Source organism: Propithecus coquereli, unplaced genomic scaffold (genome assembly GCF_000956105.1).
Source record: "Propithecus coquereli isolate 6110/MARCELLA unplaced genomic scaffold, Pcoq_1.0 Scaffold115, whole genome shotgun sequence".
Classification (NCBI taxonomy): Eukaryota; Metazoa; Chordata; class Mammalia; order Primates; family Indriidae; genus Propithecus; species Propithecus coquereli.
In genome coordinates this window covers 4868732-4886648 of record NW_012135525.1, presented here as the reverse complement: position 1 = coordinate 4886648, position 17917 = coordinate 4868732, and the positions used below count along the sequence as shown (strand labels likewise).

Below are 17917 nucleotides of genomic sequence, written 5' to 3'. Positions count from 1 at the left end.
AGAATCTGAGGGAGGAATCTGTCCTCTTCCTCAGGAGGATTCTGCAGGTCTGATATATTAGCTTTTTGGAAGGCAATGGTCAAAATAGTTAAGCAAATTGACTTTTGAATATGCTCTTGTCCAATCACCAAATTCTGGAGTCTGAATTGCCTCAAATAATTTATATTTTTATATTCAAGTGAAGTGTCAATATAATTGGGAGGAAAACTAAGAGGAGAAAAAGCAACAAAACTGATGCCAAACAAACAAACACAAATATTTTATTGTAATTTAAAATTCATCCCCTAGACAATAGATAATGCACACATGGGACAATATTAGTAGACATAGTGAAGATGCATTTGGACAATTAACAACATTGATGAATGTGGAGATGTCATAAAAGTCCAACTTTTTCAGGTTATCGGATTTCCTGAACATAAGATTGAAAAAAAGGAAATTCCAACACAAAAACATGTAGTTTTTTTTTTAAAAAAGTCACTTATTTTATTTACTAACTTTGACAGTGACTAAAGAATGAGGTACAGAAAACTTTCCAGAAGTCTGAGTGTGGAGCAGAAGTCCAAGGCAGCCTGGAGCCCATTATTGCGTTATGGAGTAGATTTAACTCAGTTATGAAATACTCCATGCTCCAGGTTTACTACATAGAAAGGTACTATTTACCTACCTCACAGAGGTGTTGTGAGGATTCATGCTCATAAAGTGCTTCAAGGCGCCTTCGAAGAAAGGCAACATAGAAGTATAAAATAACCTTATGTATTTCAAAAGAAATGAAAAGATGATTTTTGGCACAATGGGAAGGGTGCCTCCTATTTGAAGAACACTTGGCTATTTATAAAAATCCCTGACCTTGTCGTCTATTTTTTTATGATTATTTAAGAGAATACATGTTTCTCTACTGCCAATCTTATAACAGCCATTCTCAATCCAGGCCCTGTAATCAGAATCATTTGAAGAGTTTGTTAAAACTACAGATGCTTGGGCCACAGCCTAGAACTACAGACTAAAAATCTCTAAGCATGGTGCCCAGGCACCTACATTTTTAGAAGGATCCATAGGGAATTCTGATGCATACCAAAGTTTAAAATCCATTTCTTTAGAAAAAAAAATTCGACTTATTTATTACTGATTTTCTTCCTAGAACATTATTCTTAAGACTATATGAAGTAGGATAAGGGAGGGTATTAATTCCTTATTGCCCTTTTCCCTACCCATGTCCCACACAGACTCAGAGCACACACACACACACACACACACACACGCAAACTCACACACTCACACTCTCACTCACTTTTTATTTCTGCCCTTGAATTAAAATTTGACAGCAGTAAAATCTGACAGTAGCAAATCAATGCTTCATTGGGAAGATATGCAAAGACTTGCAATCCATCCCTACTGTGCCCAAAGCAAATGGATGTTTCCCATTTGCCAGAACGGAATGGTTGAAAAATGCATTTCCCATTTGGAAACAGATAAAATCAGCACTTCCTGGGAAACACCAGCTGAGTGGATGCTAACAAACAAAAGTGAGCAAGGTTACAGTGGCCAGCCATGAAAATAGGCTACGGTGACTACCTTGCTGGTTGGAGTTTGCCTGCATCTTGGCAAACACCTTAGGAACTGAAATGGTTTATGCTCAGTGGGCACCAAACAACATGTGGGTGCTTCATCAAAGTAAATAATGAAATAATGAATAATAAAAACTGGTGGCTGTAAGTAAAAATATCTTTTTTTTTAAATGACCAGTTTGTTCCACTGCAATTGTTAAGGCTATTTTAACAACCGCTATAATTTCCTGGCTGGCTCGAAGTCTGTTTACTATCTAGTCTAACAAAGAGAAGAGAATGATTTCTTCCCTAATGGCCTTCACACATATCCCATCATGGTGCTTGTATCAACTTTAAAATAGAAGAGACCCCTCTAGGTGCCTTGCAGTGGAACAGATGGAGTCAGCAGAGTAATGATACTTCTTTACCTAGAGAAAGCCTTCTGCGGCTGGCCAAAATATTTACAATGCTAAGAACTAATGAATAACAGAATAGAGAATAGTCCCACTTCTTGGAGGAAAAAAAGAGGAAAAAAATACACAACATAGAGGCTACATATACAGTACACAAAGAATAGGAGGTGTAAAAAAAAAATTCAGAGTCAGCCACAGTGAAATTTTGCTATGACAAATGTCTTGACTCTTGAGAATTAGTTAAAATATTTTTGCTATATGGTAGCAAAAATAAAACAGCAAAAATGTTGCCTTCCAATATTCCTCTAAACATTAGAGGCAACTTTGTACAAGAAAGTTGTTGGAGCTGGCTTGGGGAGTTGCTTGGTGCATGTATCCCAAAGGGGCAAGGCTGCCAGCAGCAGAACAAATCCTCCCAGCAGGACGCAGAAGCCACTAAAATAAAATGCAATGTCATAGGTCTGGGTCCAGTCATAAAACCAACCTGAAAAGACAGGAAGAAAAGAGTGAGTTTCATAGAAATGGAATAAATGTCAAGCCCATACCCTAATTTCACCACTTTTATATATAGTTAGGATTAGGATATATATTCTCTCAATATTTCCAACTTGCCTTCTTGGGAGTTAGAAGATGAAAATCTCTCAGGTATTTGAACAAAAATAAGTATGCATTTTGAGTTTCTCTCAAATAAAGAATAAACACAAATCCCAGAGCACATATATTGGCTTTCTAAACTATGTCAAAGCAATCTTAAATAAATCATTTAATATATGACATTGCATGCAGATTTATTTTGTATAAATCTGCACTATCATTACAATCTGAATTTCTGTATCTGGAGATGCTACAATGCAGAACAGTAAAATAAGTTGAATTTAAGATAAATATTTTACCAACAATGGGTGGTCCAAGGCTATTTCCAAGTCCAGCAAAGAACATTAATATTCCATAGGCATGGGCTAATTTCTCAATTCCCACAGTCTTCGTGGTCACATATGGGAAAATGGACCAATTACCAGTAAGAAATCCTACGATCGCAGAAAGTATTGCCAATGTGACATAAGTTTTGGCAAATGGAATTGCACACAAGGCCAGGCCCATCATGATTAAGGTAGCTACATAAAGATATAAGGTATTAATCCACTTGAAGTCAGCCAGTATTCCTAAAAGGAGTTTACCAACTGCTGTCATAATGCCTATAATGGAAATAAGAGGCATAATAAACTCTTCTTCCTTCACGTTTGAACTTCTTGCTACATCTTCCATAAGTAATGAAGGCGGAAACCCTCCAATGTCAAAAAATAAGATAGCAATGAAAAGTGCTGAAAATACTTTGTTTTTAAAAAGAGCCAAAGTTTCGCCACAGTAGTTTTTATATAATTGCCACTTCCTCTTGGCAAGCTGTTTGCAAAAATATGTCTGTTCTGCAACTTTCTTTTTGTACGTTTCAGGCTCTTTTGTGTGTGCGATGGTTGTGGGGTTTTTATGAAGGAGACTCTCCTGTTTCCAGTCACCATTGGCTATAATGTTCTTGCATTTTTCCTCACTACAGTAGCTCTTGTCAAGAATGTTTATGTTTTCTTCTAGGTTCTTTTCTTTCTCATTGTAAATGGAGTATTTATCTGGTACATTTTCCAGAGGCGTCTTTTCAGGCAAAGGACAATTGGAAGACTGGAGTGGTCTCATCAGACTGCCACAGGCTAATATATTTAAAGCTAAAGCACCCACAATCAGCAAGCATCCATCCAGTCCATAGAACTCGATCAGCATCCTCTGCAGAGCAGCATATATGAAAAGGCCAACACTTGAACCTAAAAAGGGAACGGGAGATGTTCAATCTTAATCTCATCATTTCAGGCTCTTAGGACAAGAATTAATAGTATCACAACTCAATTTATTTTTTTACACTGGTATTTATATGTAACTTCATATTAAAATCACAACAAGAATATTGAAGATAACTAGAATAACAATAGAGGCAATACTGATAGAACATTTAATAATTAGCATTTATGTATAGTTCAGACACTGTTAAGCACTTTACATTGCATGATCTTGTATAATCCTTTTAAGGATCCTGGCCAGGCATTGTGGCTGACGCCTGTAATCCTAGCACTGTGGGAAGCAGAGATGGGAGGATTGCTTGAGGCTAGGAGTTTGAGACCAGCCTGAGCAAGAGCAAGACCCCATCTCTACAAAATATAGAAAAATTTTCCAGGTGTCATGGTACGTGCCTATAGTCCCTATAGTCCCAAAGAGTTTGAGGTTGCAGTGAGCTATGATGATACCATTGCACTCTAGCCTGGGTGACAGAGCGGGACTCTGTCTCAAAAAAAAAAAAGTATCCCATTGGGTAGGTCCTATTATTATTCCCAATCTACAGGTGAAGTGACCTAGGTCTAGAAGGTTGAGAAATTTGCCACAGCTGTAAATGGCATAATTAGGATTCACACTCAGTCAGTCTGACTGCAAGAGCCCGTATTTCTAACAAATACTGTTGTGCAACTACCTGTTTTGCACTGATTCTGTGCCAGACTTTATGCTATTTATTCCTTTTGGAAAAGCAAATTTTCACATTTTGTTTTTTGAGATGAGTAATATAGTTTAGTTTTAGGATATTTCTAATGGTCTGATAGTTCAAATCCATTGCTGAATCACCAGAATGAGCAATTCATATTAATATTTTTAATGCATTAATAAAACTATGAGAAGAGTAAAGTGGAATTTGATAGGATATTTAAATTACAAATCAAATTACAAAATACGCTGGTTTGTACATTCATGTAGCAGTGTGAATGCTCCACCTTTTTAACACCAGTCACACTAAGCAGATTGGAATGTCAAGGTATGTCAGCTCAATTAATTTGCATTGTTCTCATCTGGTTCTGATTTCAATTTTTAAAAAATTGAATATTTTAGAATTTAAATATCATGTGAAAAAGCAGGAAAAAAATAGATCCGTAAAAAAACAAATAGACTAAGTAGACTGACAACATGTTTAAAACTGTGGTACCAAATCACATCATAACCCCATCAGTGTGTGCCAGTGAGGCCAGACTCGGAGGCATCACTAATGGCGTGGACCTGCTAGCAGTAAAAACCCATTTTTTTTTTTTTTTTTTTAGAGCTAGGGTTTTACTCTGTCACCCAGGCTGGAGTGGTGTGGCATGATCATAGCTCACTGCAACCTTGAACTCTTGGATTCAAGCAATCCTCTTGCCTGTCTCCCAAGTAGCTGGGACTACAGGTGCACACCCCCACACCTGGTTAATTTTTAAATTTTTTTATAGAGACGGGTTTCACTATGTCACCCAGGCTGGTTTCAAACTCCTGACTTCAAGCAATCCTCCCACCTCGGACTCCCAAAGTGCTGGGATTACAGGTGTGAGCTATAATACCAGGCACAAGTCTAAAAATTTATTTTGCCACATGCTTGGTAGCTGGATAATGGTTGGTTAAACATATCTGTGTTTGGTAACTTTTTACTTTGTTTACTTTGCTCAAAATCAGGACAATATTGTTTTACTTTGCTTACTTTGTTTAGAATAGCGACAATAGTGAATGTATTTTGAAAATGTACCTGTTGAAATCAGGCCAAGTGCAAGGCCTCGACGACTGTCAAAATATTGGCACGTAATGGTCACTGTTGCAGTGTATAATAAACCACATCCGAGACCTAAGCGTGAGAAGACATTGCATAAATTAAGACACACCACATTACTTCAATGCAGAAACAAAAAAGAAAAAAAGAAAGGAATAATCAACTATCTCCAGTAGGAGATTCTGTTACTGACTGGTTAAAACTGTTCAGGGTACAGATTCCTAGACTCTTTCCACGTTAGCTGTGCAGCCCCAGTGGACACATTGAGCAGCCTCATTTTTCACCCCACGCCCGCCTTAACGTCAGGGTGAAGTTAAAAAAATCCAGTTTTTAAAGAATGAATGAATAATGCAAATGTAAATTAAGACATTACAGAGAGAGGGAAATAATGGTTAAATCACATACCAAATAACAAAACTTAATCAATCTTGTCCCTTAGATATCTGTGTTTCTTCTAAGTCCTTGTTCTCAGCTCAGTGTTCTTCCTCTTCTAAACCCTCTAAACAACTTGTTAAAATCCCCTTCCTCATCCCAAGCTATTTTGCTAGAGCTTAGCTTGCACACCTCAGTCTGCAAAATAAAGGCTTGCAGGCAGGCCCTCTGGGGTTCTCAAATCATCCCATCACAGTAAAATTTGTATTTGTAAGTCTTTGTCTTTCAGAGATGCATGCTACCTTATTTAGAAGTAGAATGTAGTGATATCTTTAATTTAGTTTAAAATCTCACAAAAAAGGAAGCAAATGCAACAAAATATTAACAACTGTTAAATTTAAGTGGTAAGCATGTGCTATATGCTTGCTATGATATTCTCTACTCTTCTGTAAATTTGTTTTTCTTTTACAAAAATATTATAAGTAAATTTCCTTTCTTGAGTTCAAAGGGTAATATTTATCTCCAGATCATTTCCAAGGCTCTTGTTTGTTAATCTTTTCCTCCCTTTTAAGTATTTGATAACCTCGGTTTTCCATACAAGTCTCCTTTAGTTCTAACTAATTTACTTTTTAGCCTTTCTTCTGCAACATTTTCTGTTTTCGAGTTTCACTCTAAAAACAGCACATAAACCAGAGTCTAAGAACTGAATTTTAACCATGGCCCATTATGTGAATTACTAAGATAATTTTCATTACTTTAAATAGCTGCCTGGGCTAGAATTTAAAATAATATACAAGTTTAACAAATTTACTAAATTTCCTAAATTTACAAATTTAGGAAATCAGCACTTAAAACAACCCAGGACTCAGATAATCATCCATGATTGTATAAAAAGTCATCTTAAAGAAATGAGATAGATGAAACTGTTACACTTTAAATAAACTGTTTAAAATAGAGAATCCTTTTGTATGACTTCAGAGAAAAAATACTACCTCACTACCGAAATATGAATTGGATTAATTTATACACTTGTCATTATTGCATATAGGATACTTCAAGACATGAAATAAGACCTGTTTCTGGACAATCGATTTTGGGAAGCCAACAAGTGTCACCCTTAACTGATTCTGTTTCTGAAAGCCTTTGGAGGGGGAATGAATTTACTTTTCTGTGATTTGGTTGTCAGGGCTCTGTCAAATGTAAGTCATTGGAGACATGAAAAAAAGACATCTCAGATTACTAAACGCCAATATTAAAAAAGAAACAGCAACCTTTAAACTTTTAACCTTAGACTAAAAAAGAAAGAATTTTTAAAAAATGATTTTGAGGCCATGGGTTTCAGATAAAATTATCTCACTCTTTTTTTTTTTTTTTTTAGTGTAGCAGAAATTTGAAATGTTTTCTTTATAGTTTTCAAAAAGCAGAAATCTTTTGGTGGCGTATCTCCCCACATCTGTATCAAGATGAACTTAAACCAGCAGTTATTAAAGAAAGGTCTGTGTACCCCTACAGTGGTCCTTGAGATCTTTCATGGAGTTCATAAAGGCAGAACTATTTTTATATTAATAGTAAGATATTCTCTGCTTTTTCCACTGTGTTCACAATTATGCTGATGGTGCAAAAGGGATGGTGAGTAAAACTGGAAAAGCCCTATCAGAAGTCAATGTATTGGCCAGGTGTGGTGGCTCACACCTGTAATCCTAGCACTCTGCGAGGCAGAGGTGGGAGGATCACTTGAGGTCAAGAGTTTGAGACCAGCCTGAGCAATAGTGAGACCCTGTCTCTACTAAAAGTAGAAAAAAATTAGCTGAGCAACTAAAAATAGAAAAAAAATTTAGCCAGGTGTGGTGGTGCACACCTGTAGTCCCAGCTACTTGGGAAGCTGAGGCAGGAGGATCGCTTGAGCCCAGGAGTTTGAGATTGCTGTGAGCTAGGCTGATGCCATGGCACTCTAGCCCAGGCAACAGAGCAAGACTCTGTCTCAAAAAAAAAAAAAGAAAAGAAAAGAAAAAAAGAAATCAAGGTATTTGTACCAAACTTTACACCCTGTAGGCTTGACCACCACACACAATAAAAACAAACTTACTTTAAATGTTTCATCTGAATTACAATAATTGCTTCAAAGAAAAGCACTTAAGCAATTGGTTTAGTAGACAGCTAAAATAGCCACTTTTTCCATATAATCTTGTTTTTATTTGAAAGAATATCTGATAGACACAAAAGGGAAACAAGAGAAACAACTGACATAACTGCCACCAATGATAAAATTCATGCTTTTCAGCAAAAAAATTAGCATTTTAGAAAACTCAGATCTGCCACCATGAATTTGACAGCTTCCTAATACATAAAGATTTTCTGACATGCTTGTTGGCAATATTAACAAAATTAATTTTTTTATGTTTTATAATGATATGTGGTAACATTTTTTAAATTCTTGAATAATTCAGCAAATAAATATTTTTGAAATGACCAATGCACAATGTTATATAATTAGGTATAAATGAAGATCTATCCAAAGTACAGCATAAATAAATGGATTTAATATAACAGAATATGAAAAGTATACTGATGTGGTATCAAGTTCCACATTGCAATTAATCTTTAGGATACTATTACTTGCCAAGTTTTGGTATGATAGGACAGCCTTGCTAATAAACTAACAGAACAAATAAAGTAGAAAAAGGGAGAGAAAGATAGCTATCTTTAAGATTAACCACATCGGTCTTAACTTGCTGACTTCAAGATTAATTGCCTGCTGAGATTGTTTTTACAGCATTTGAAAGAGCTTAGCAAACAGAAAGGGAGTGTAAATCCTCCTCCTTGACGCCTGCCAGACCAGACTGGACAGACCACACTGCAGAGGAGACTATAAGAAGAAAAAAAAGAGGAAAAAACAAACACCCTAACATCTCACAGCTGTCACCTGCTAATCAGTCTACTGCAATAAACTTTTCTTTACCCCTTTATAACCCTGGATAAATACCCCAGGCCCCTTAGCTTCGGCCAGCACTTCTTTCTTTCCCTTGTGCTGAGCCTTTTCCCTTTCTCTTTAGGGGAAGGTAAAATAAAGTTTCTTCCTTTAAAACTATCCTAATCTTTGTGTCAACAATTGTTTCTCCACCCATTCCGTGAGCTCCCCACCCTAACATGGTATGGTATCAAAGAAGAATCTCCAATTGCCTGAAAAGGCTATTAAAAACTTTTCCCTTTTCCAACTACATCTTTGTGAGATAACAGATTTTCTTCAAATACTTCAATCAAAAAACATATTGCAACAGATTCAGTACACAAGTGCATATGAGAATCCAGCTATTTCTATGAAGCCAGACATTAAAGAGATTCGCAAACATATAAAACCATGGCACTGTTCTCACCAAATTTTGTTTTGCTTTGGAAAACAGTTATTTTTTATAATAAATGTGTTATTTATGTTAACATGTACTGGGTTTGCTATCTTTAAATGAATTACTATTATAAGTAAATACTTATAAAAATTTTTAACCTCTTAATGCAGTAAATTTTAATAGAATATGTGTAAGTATAATCCACATAATGAAAAGCTCCTTGGGGGTCCTAAACAAAAGATTGTAAAAGGGTTCCAAAACTAAAAAGTTTGGAAACCAATGGCTTAAAGCATTCCCTGTACTACTGTCAATTCAAAACATAAACATTAGTAAAACATAATTATTTCCCTTTATTTAAATAGGTAAAAACTAAATACATTTAGATGTTCTAACATTGTGTTTCCACACTTTATGTTCCATCTCACACACCTCTGGGTGAGACCACAATTTCAGGCGTCTCTTTCCCCTCATCTCCTCACATCAAACCAGACATCAAGGTCTTTACGACACCCACTGCCTAAACTATCGACCTCCATCTCTCTCTGCCCTGATGCTGCCTCAGTTCACTCCTCATCTTTTCTGTTCTCAACTGTGGCCTCAATTGCCTCAGCCTCCAGTACTTTTTCCACCAATTTGTGTTCTAAACGGCTGTCATACAGTTCTCATCACGTCGCGCTCCTGCAATAAAGACCACATACTGCTCCTGGAGTCCCAGCTATTAGGGCAGCCGAGGTAGGAGTATCACTTGAGCCAGGAGTTTGAGTCCAGCCTGGGTAACGTGGCCAAGATCCCTGCCTCTAGAAAAAAAATTTAAAGACCACATAAAACCTTTTACCGTCTGTCCTGTTACACACTATGCTTTGACATATTTGCAACTTCCCACATGATCTGTGTATTCCTTAACGAACATGTATACAAAGCCTGCTGGTATCCATTCTATTTCACGCCTCTGAGCACTTGGGCTCCTTGTAGCGCCTCTCGCAACACTCTCACTCCCTTTCCAGCCTGTATCCACCTGACCACATCCTGCCTGTCCTTCAAGACTCAGCTCAATTGTCTATTCCTGCATGAAGCCTCCTTTAGTACCCCTTCTTCCACACATAAATATTAAATACTACACCAGCACTGGATGTTGGCTTCATTTCATTACTATAGCAGTAATGAAGTAATGTAATGCAGTAATGTAGAGCAGCTTGAGCCACACGCCATTCTGAGACCCCAGGTACCAGGAGACAGCAGACATGCCTGTAACCACTGTGCAGCTCTGAGGAGTAGAGCCCAGGCACCACACACACCCCTGGGAAGGTCCCCATTGCCCTGCTGCAGGCCGTTGTTGAGACTGAGATGTGAACAGACAGCATTTTCCATAGTTTCTTGCCCACATTGCTTGCCTAGGTGGAGCACCCCCTAGCCTTTCTGGTCACAGGTCCAAGGTGCCATCTTGAAAGTTTGACACGGGCTTCACCCTGCCCTCAGGCTGAGTTTGGGCTGATTCAGCTGCAACCCCTACCTGGCTAGGAAGGGGTAGGGGAACCAGGCTTTCCAGCACACATCTGGGACACTGCCCACCATCCTGCAGCCAGCTGCTGTAGGACAGAGTTTTGAGTGAACTGCACTCTCCACAGCTTCCTACCAGCGCAGCCTGCCTGAGACGGGCCCTACGCTCTCTATTCACAGGCTCAAGGGGCCATTTTGAGAATTTAAAGCTGGGCAGCAACTTGCCCTCAGGCTAAGTTCGGGCTGCCTTAGCTGCAGTCCTGCCCAGCTGAGAGACTGAATGAAACTAGATCCCCCCACCTCTCACCCTATACAAAAATCAACTCAAAATGGATCAAAGACCTAATATAAGGCCCCAAACAATAAAACTACTAGAAGAAAACATAGGGGAAATATTTCAGGATATTGATCTGGGAAAAGATTTTATGAATAAGATAAAGCTCAGAAGCACAGGCTACAAAAGCAAAAATAAATAAATGAAATTATATCAAACTAAAAAGCTTCTGCACAGCAAAGGAAGCAATTAATAGAGTGAAAAGACAATCTATAGAATGGCAGAAAATATTTGCAAACTACTCATCAGACAGGGGATTCATACCCAGAATATACAAGGAACTTAAACATTTAAACAGCAAAAAAACCAAACAATCTGATTAAAAAATGGGTAAATGATTTGAACAGACATTTCTTAAAAGAAGACATACAAATGGTCAACAAATATTAATATATGAGAAAATGGGCCAGGTGCAGGGGCTCATGCCTATAATCTTAGCACTCTGGGAGGCTGAGGCGGGAGGATCACTTGAGCTCAGGAGTTCCAGACTAGCCTGAGCAAGAGTAAGACCTCGTCTCTACCTAAATATAGAAAAAATTAGCTGGCCGTGGTGGTATACACCTGTAGTCCCAGCTTATCAGGAGGCTGAAGCAGGAGGATTGCTTGAGCCCAGGAGTTCAAGGTTGCAGTGAGCTATGATAACACCACTGCACTCTATCCCTAGCAACAGAGCTAGACTCTGTCTCAAAAAAAAAAGAAAGAAAGAAAAGAAAAGAGACAATATTCAACATCACTAATCATCAGGACAGGAAAATGCAAATCAAAACCACAATGAGTTATCATTTCACCCCAGTTAGAATGACTACAATGAAAAAGATAAAAAATAAATGCTGGTGAGGATATCAGGAAAAGGGAACTCTTATACATTGTTGGTGAGAGTGCAAACCAGTATAGCCACTATGGAGAACACTATGGAGGTTCCTCAAAAAACTACAAATAGAACTACCATACAATCCAGCAATCCCACTACTGGGCACTATCCAATGGTAAGGAAATCAGTATATCAAAGAGACATCTGCACCCCCGTGTTTACTGCAGCATCACAATAGCCAAGATATGGAATCAACCTAAGTGTCCAACAACAGATGAATGAATAAAGTAAATGTGGCATATAGACACAATGGAATAGTATTCGGCCATTAAAAAGAATGAAATCCTGTCACTTGAAGCAACATAAATGGAACTGGAGGACATTATGTTAACTGAAGTAAGCCAGGAAGAAAAAGTTAAACACCACATGTTCTCACTCATATATGAAAGCTAAAAAATGTTGATCTCATAGAAGTTAAAAGAACAGAAAATACTAGAGGCTGGGGAGGGTAGGGGGAAGGGAGGGATAGGGAGAGATTTTTTAAAGGATACAAAATTACATCTAGATAGGAGGAATAAGTTCTAGTGCTCTACATCACTGTAGGATGATAATAGTTAACAATAATATATAATTTTGAATAGCTAGAAGGAGGAGATTGAATGTTTCCAACACAAAGAAATAATAAATGTTTGAGAGGATGGATATGCTAATTACCTTGATCTGATCACTATTCATTATATGTATTGAAACAGCACTATGTACCTACGCCATAAATATGTACAATTATTATGTATGGATTTTAAAAATTTAAATTAAATTTAATTATTTTAAAAATTCTGGCCGGGAGTAGTGACTCATGCCTGTAATCCTAGCACCCTGGGAAGTCCAGGTGGGCTGATCACTTGAGGTCAGGGTTTCAAGACCATCCTGAGCCAGAGCGAGACCCCATCTCTACTAAAAATAAAAAAAGTTAGCCAGATGTGGTGGTATACTCCTATAGTTCTAGCTACTCAGGAGGTTGAGACAGGAGGATCTCCTGAGCCCAGAAGTCTGAGGTTGCAATGAGCTCTGATGATGCCACTGCGCTCTAGCCGAGGGGACAAAGCAACACTCTGTCTCAAAAAAAAAAAATTAATTTTGTTCTATAGATGATACAAATGCTATGGCATCACTTACTGTTTATCAATTTTTAAGTCAGTGACAACTTTTGATATATACTCACAAAAGCTATTCCCAGATTAACCTTGAAACCATGAATAAGAGTAAAAACCCCATGAAGTTTTAAACAGCTAGTCCAGAATTCGGGGAAAATGCCCAAATCATACTTAATGGCATAATGATTCAATTTTCTATGTAAAATGAGGTTTGTCCTAAAAGGAATAATCCAATGTTCATGCATAAACACAGATATCTACATTTTTATTTTTATTATTTTAGACAAAAATGCAAAATTATTATTCAATGAAGATTCTCAAATTTTACACAAGAGATTAATGTATTTGTAGCCACAGGTTCAAAATCATATTAAGCACTACAGGGAATATCAAGTACAAAACATACACTACCTACCCTCAAAGGCCTAACAAGTGATCTGTTTAATCTAAATAGATTAAGATCTGAGTAATATTAGGGTATGTAGTTACATTAAAATAAACCTTAAAAGTCCTAAAAGCACCAAGAATTATTACAAAAATGTAAAAGAGGTCACATTCTGGTGTCAGACCAAATGGGCCCAGCCTCAAGTCTCTTAGCTCTGTGACTTCAGTTAGTCATTTTTTCACTTCTCTGAGCTTTACTTTCTCTCTCTGTAAAATAGGTTCTTGTGAAGATGAGACCGTGTAAATCATCTAGCACAGTCCTTAGCACGTGATCAGTACTCTGTGAATATTAGCTGCTATCATTTCTATTATTTAGTATTGGGGAAATATTCCCAAGGAGAAAAGAGCAATATTGGTAGTCAGCAAAATTAGGTCCTTTCAGACATCAAAAACCTTTTGAAAGCTGGAGGTCATCTTTTTCAAACTCCCAACTAAAGCTCTTAGGAACATCAGGTCTGGCGATTCTTAACACTGCATGCATTTAGTGTCATATATCATATATCATAGGATATCTCCCCCAAACCGTCAGTGCTCTCAGGCTCTGAGCCATCTATACTTTCCTCTCCGGCAACCAATATCATCATCAATCATCCTCATCACTCAGTCTCCTTCATTCCTGCCTTATCTTTAAAAATATTAACAGTAAGTGTTTTAAAATCTACTTTTTCCTTCTGCTGTGACTTTTGATTTGGGACCCAGCAACAGATGCTGTGAAATGCATCAACCATTTGTGAACACAAACCAAAGAGCCCTGCTTGGGCCAAGTGAGGTGTCTCATGCCTGTAATCCCAGCATTTTGGGAGGCTGAAATGGGAGGATCACTTGAGGCCAATAGTTCAAGACCAGCCTGGACAATGTAGCAAGACCCTGTCTCCACAAAAAATAAGAAAAAATTAGCCAGGCGTAATGATGTGCCTTGGTCCCACCTACTTGGGATGCTGAGCTGGCAGGATCATTTGAGCCCAGGAGTTCAAAGCTACAGTGAATTATGATCAAGTCACTGTACACTAGTCTAGACAACAAAGCAAGACCCTGTCTCTAAAAAAAAAAAAAAAAAAAAGAGCCCTGCTTGAGTGTCTGATAGGAAAGGGGCCACTTCCTATGTCAGTGAGAAGTGACAGATGTCAGTGACATCTAACTTTTATGTTCCCCCTCTCTCATTCTTCCTTTTTGTGCTATATAGAGACAAGGTCTGAGATGAAAAACCTTCCTGTGCCTTGCAGGGAGACATAGTATGAATTTTAGAAATGTGTTTATCCTTTCAAATATTTTGATTCACTGGGCAGATTTTTTACTAAAGCAACAATTTTTACAAAAGTGGTCAGTAAAAGTAAATTATTAGTGAGTGTTTTCACTCCTTTATGTTAACTGAATAATAACCTGACACAGGTAAAATGATGCATAACTCTTTTAGGTTATAAATGTCATAGTGACCAGGTTCCTTACCTACAACAATGCCATAGGAAAAGAACAAAAAGTAGATATTGGGAGCAAAACTGCTCAACATCAGACCTCCAGCCACCATGAAGCCACTGAAGATTGTGACGGGTCTTGCTCCAAAAGATGAGACACAGAGACTGCAGACAGGACCTAAACGAAGAAATGAAACCTTCACTTATTTAACAGGAACCTCTTTCCCACAATCATATGATCCATCCATCATAAATTCAAAATGATTCTTTCCATCATAAAACAACAACAACAAAATCCTCCAAGTATTTGCAACATGCAGACACTATGTGAGGTATTTTACATAAACAATCTCATCTCATTTTAATCCTCCTGCAACCCTGAGGGGTAGACAAGATTGCTAGTCCCATTTCCTCTTTCTGTGATAAGGAAATTGAAGGATGGTAAGATCACATAGTTAAGAAATGAGGGTTATGGAGTCAGACTTTATTCAAATTTTAGCCCTGTTACTTGCTAACTGTTTGATCTTGGGCAATTTATTGGCTCTTTCCTCATCTGAAAATTGGAATAATAACATTACCCACCTGATAGTGTTACTGTGCTCTGTTGACTGATGGGCAAAAGTGACCATTACCTGGAGTTGTTCTATGCGTAAGTGAGCAACTGCTCATGCAATAGAATTTAAGTGATATTGAATTCTTTCCCACTAGCACTGTACCTGAAAAGCACCTAAAATTGCAAAGCTTAGCATACTAGAAATAAAAGGACATTAAGGGTCATTCAGCCCAATAGTCTCATTTTACATGGAAGGAAACAAGCTCAGAGAATTTGTCCAAGTCCATGGTAAAAGGAAGAACCAGGATTTGGAATTAAAGAAAAGCACACATTAATTAAGTTGACAACAACCTTTCCAGGTTCACATTATGATGTCCAATTTTCAAAAAGCACACCCACTAGAATACCTAAAGACAGACAGTAGTGTTAGCAAGAATTCAGAGCAAGCAGAATTCTCATACACTGCTGGAATTATCTCCTGAAGTTGAATATAGCACACTGTAAAACCCAGAAGTTCCAATTCTATGTGTGCATCCAATAGAGATAACTACAGCAAATGTCATATACATAACTGTTCATAGCAGAATTATTTATAATAGCTAAAACCAAGAAACCCAGGTGTTCATCAACAGTAGAATATGTAAGTAAATTCTGGTATATTCATACAATGGACTATCATATGGCAGGCAGAGTGAAGGATCCACAACTATACATGACAATATGGATGCATCTCACAAAGATGCTGAGTGAAAGACACCCAACACAAACAAGTGCAAACCACATAATTCCAACTATAAAAAGTACAAAACAGGCAAAACTAATCTATGGTTAGATGTCAGGACAGTGAATATCTTTGGTAGGGGCTGGGGAGTTATACTCAGAAGAGAGCAAAGCCAAGCTCGCAGGGTACTGCTCATGTTCTGTTCCTTGGTGTGAATGTGCTGATTACAGGGGTGTGTTCAGTTTGTGAAAATTCATTGAGCTATACTCTCATAATATGGACACTTTTCTGTATGTATCTTTTACTTCTTTTTAAAGCAACCTCAAACAGAGAAATGATGTGGAATCCATCCACAATCGCATTGTTAGTAAACGGCAGAGCCAGGATCCGAAGACCCCATGCCCGACATTCTTCCCCATACCAGAGAATCTCTTAAACACGTGTTTAAGTCCAGATTATGGCCACCAGGATACACTGAGATCATAGCTCCCAGTGCTTACAGCTCTCCCACATTCCTCCCTGGCCCTGAACCAGCCCCTGGCATGATCAGGCCCTCTCGTGTGAGCCAGTGCAGAAGAGTATACGACAAGCAGAGGGAAATAGTCTGTGTCAGAGTTTTAAAAGGAAAACCCATTTGAAAGACCAAACTTATCACCCAATAGTTGAGCTGTCCGTACACCCAATGAGAAATACTTAGATACTTCAAAAATAGAAACGGTTTTACAGGAGTCAAATTTCACAAATGGATGTCTGAGAGCATAAGGCATGATCCTTCTCTATTTGTTACCAAATTGCATGGACATCGACAGTCAGTGTTCACAAATTTAACAGCACAAGAGGACTGAAAGACACAGAGATTATTACTGGCATACTTGAAAAGTTTCAAGTTTCATCCTCTAAATAGGACTTTAAATCTATGCATGTTAATGCATGTTAACTCCATAAGGAAACTCCAGAGTTGAGGAGACTGGGGGTGGGAATGAGGACTAATAATTTCATAGCATGGACAATTAAAACCACTGTTCCATAAAATATATAGCATTGTTATCAATTACATGATAAATTCTTACATCATTTTTGCCTAACACATAATTCTTTGAAAAAAATTTAGGCATCAGGAAGAAATGAGCAGAAATTATTTCACAAATGGAAACAGCAAATTGAAAGCCGTTTTTTTAAAAAAAAAAAAAATCTCAACTTTCACACTGCCATCTACTGCTTACTTAGAGAAAAAATATCTTGATGTTGGAGATTCAAGACAAAAAATTTTAGAGCTGGGGCTGGGCGCGGTGGCTCACGCCTGTAATCCTAGCACTCTGGGAGACCGAGGCGGGTGGATTGTTTGAGCTCAGGAGTTCGAGACCAGCCTGAGCAAGAGTGAGACCACATCTCTACTAAAAAAATAGAAAGAAATTAGCTGGACAACTAAAAATATATAGGGAAAAAATTAGCCGGGCATGGTGGCGCATGCCTGTAGTCCCAGCTACTCGGGAGGCTGAGGCAGAAGGATCGCTTGAGCCCAGGAGTTTGAGGCTGCTGTGAGCTAGGCTGACGCCACGGCACTCACTCTAGCCAAGGCAACAGAGTGAGACTTTGTTTCAAAAAAAAAAAAATTTTAGAGCTGAAATTTTGGAAGTTGGAAATGATCCAAACACCTCAATTTGAAAATGATGAAACCAGAGCTCAGAAAGATCACATGATTTGAACAAGAATC

General features: G+C 37.9%; 1 protein-coding gene across 1 annotated transcript in view; it reads right to left on the bottom strand.

Annotated features, from left to right (window-relative positions):
- Nucleotides 1–243: 243 nt before the first annotated feature.
- The window catches only part of SLC16A9 (solute carrier family 16, member 9), a 48301-nt gene continuing 30627 nt past the window's right edge, over nt 244–17917 (bottom strand). Inside the window, exons 3-6 of the mRNA XM_012657399.1 lie at nt 14964–15107; nt 5541–5636; nt 2854–3771; nt 244–2444 (exon numbers count right to left, since the gene is read on the bottom strand). Coding sequence (XP_012512853.1) covers nt 2266–2444; nt 2854–3771; nt 5541–5636; nt 14964–15107 — 1337 coding nt within the window. The 3' untranslated portion in view covers nt 244–2265. The remainder of the gene's footprint in view (nt 2445–2853; nt 3772–5540; nt 5637–14963; nt 15108–17917) is intronic.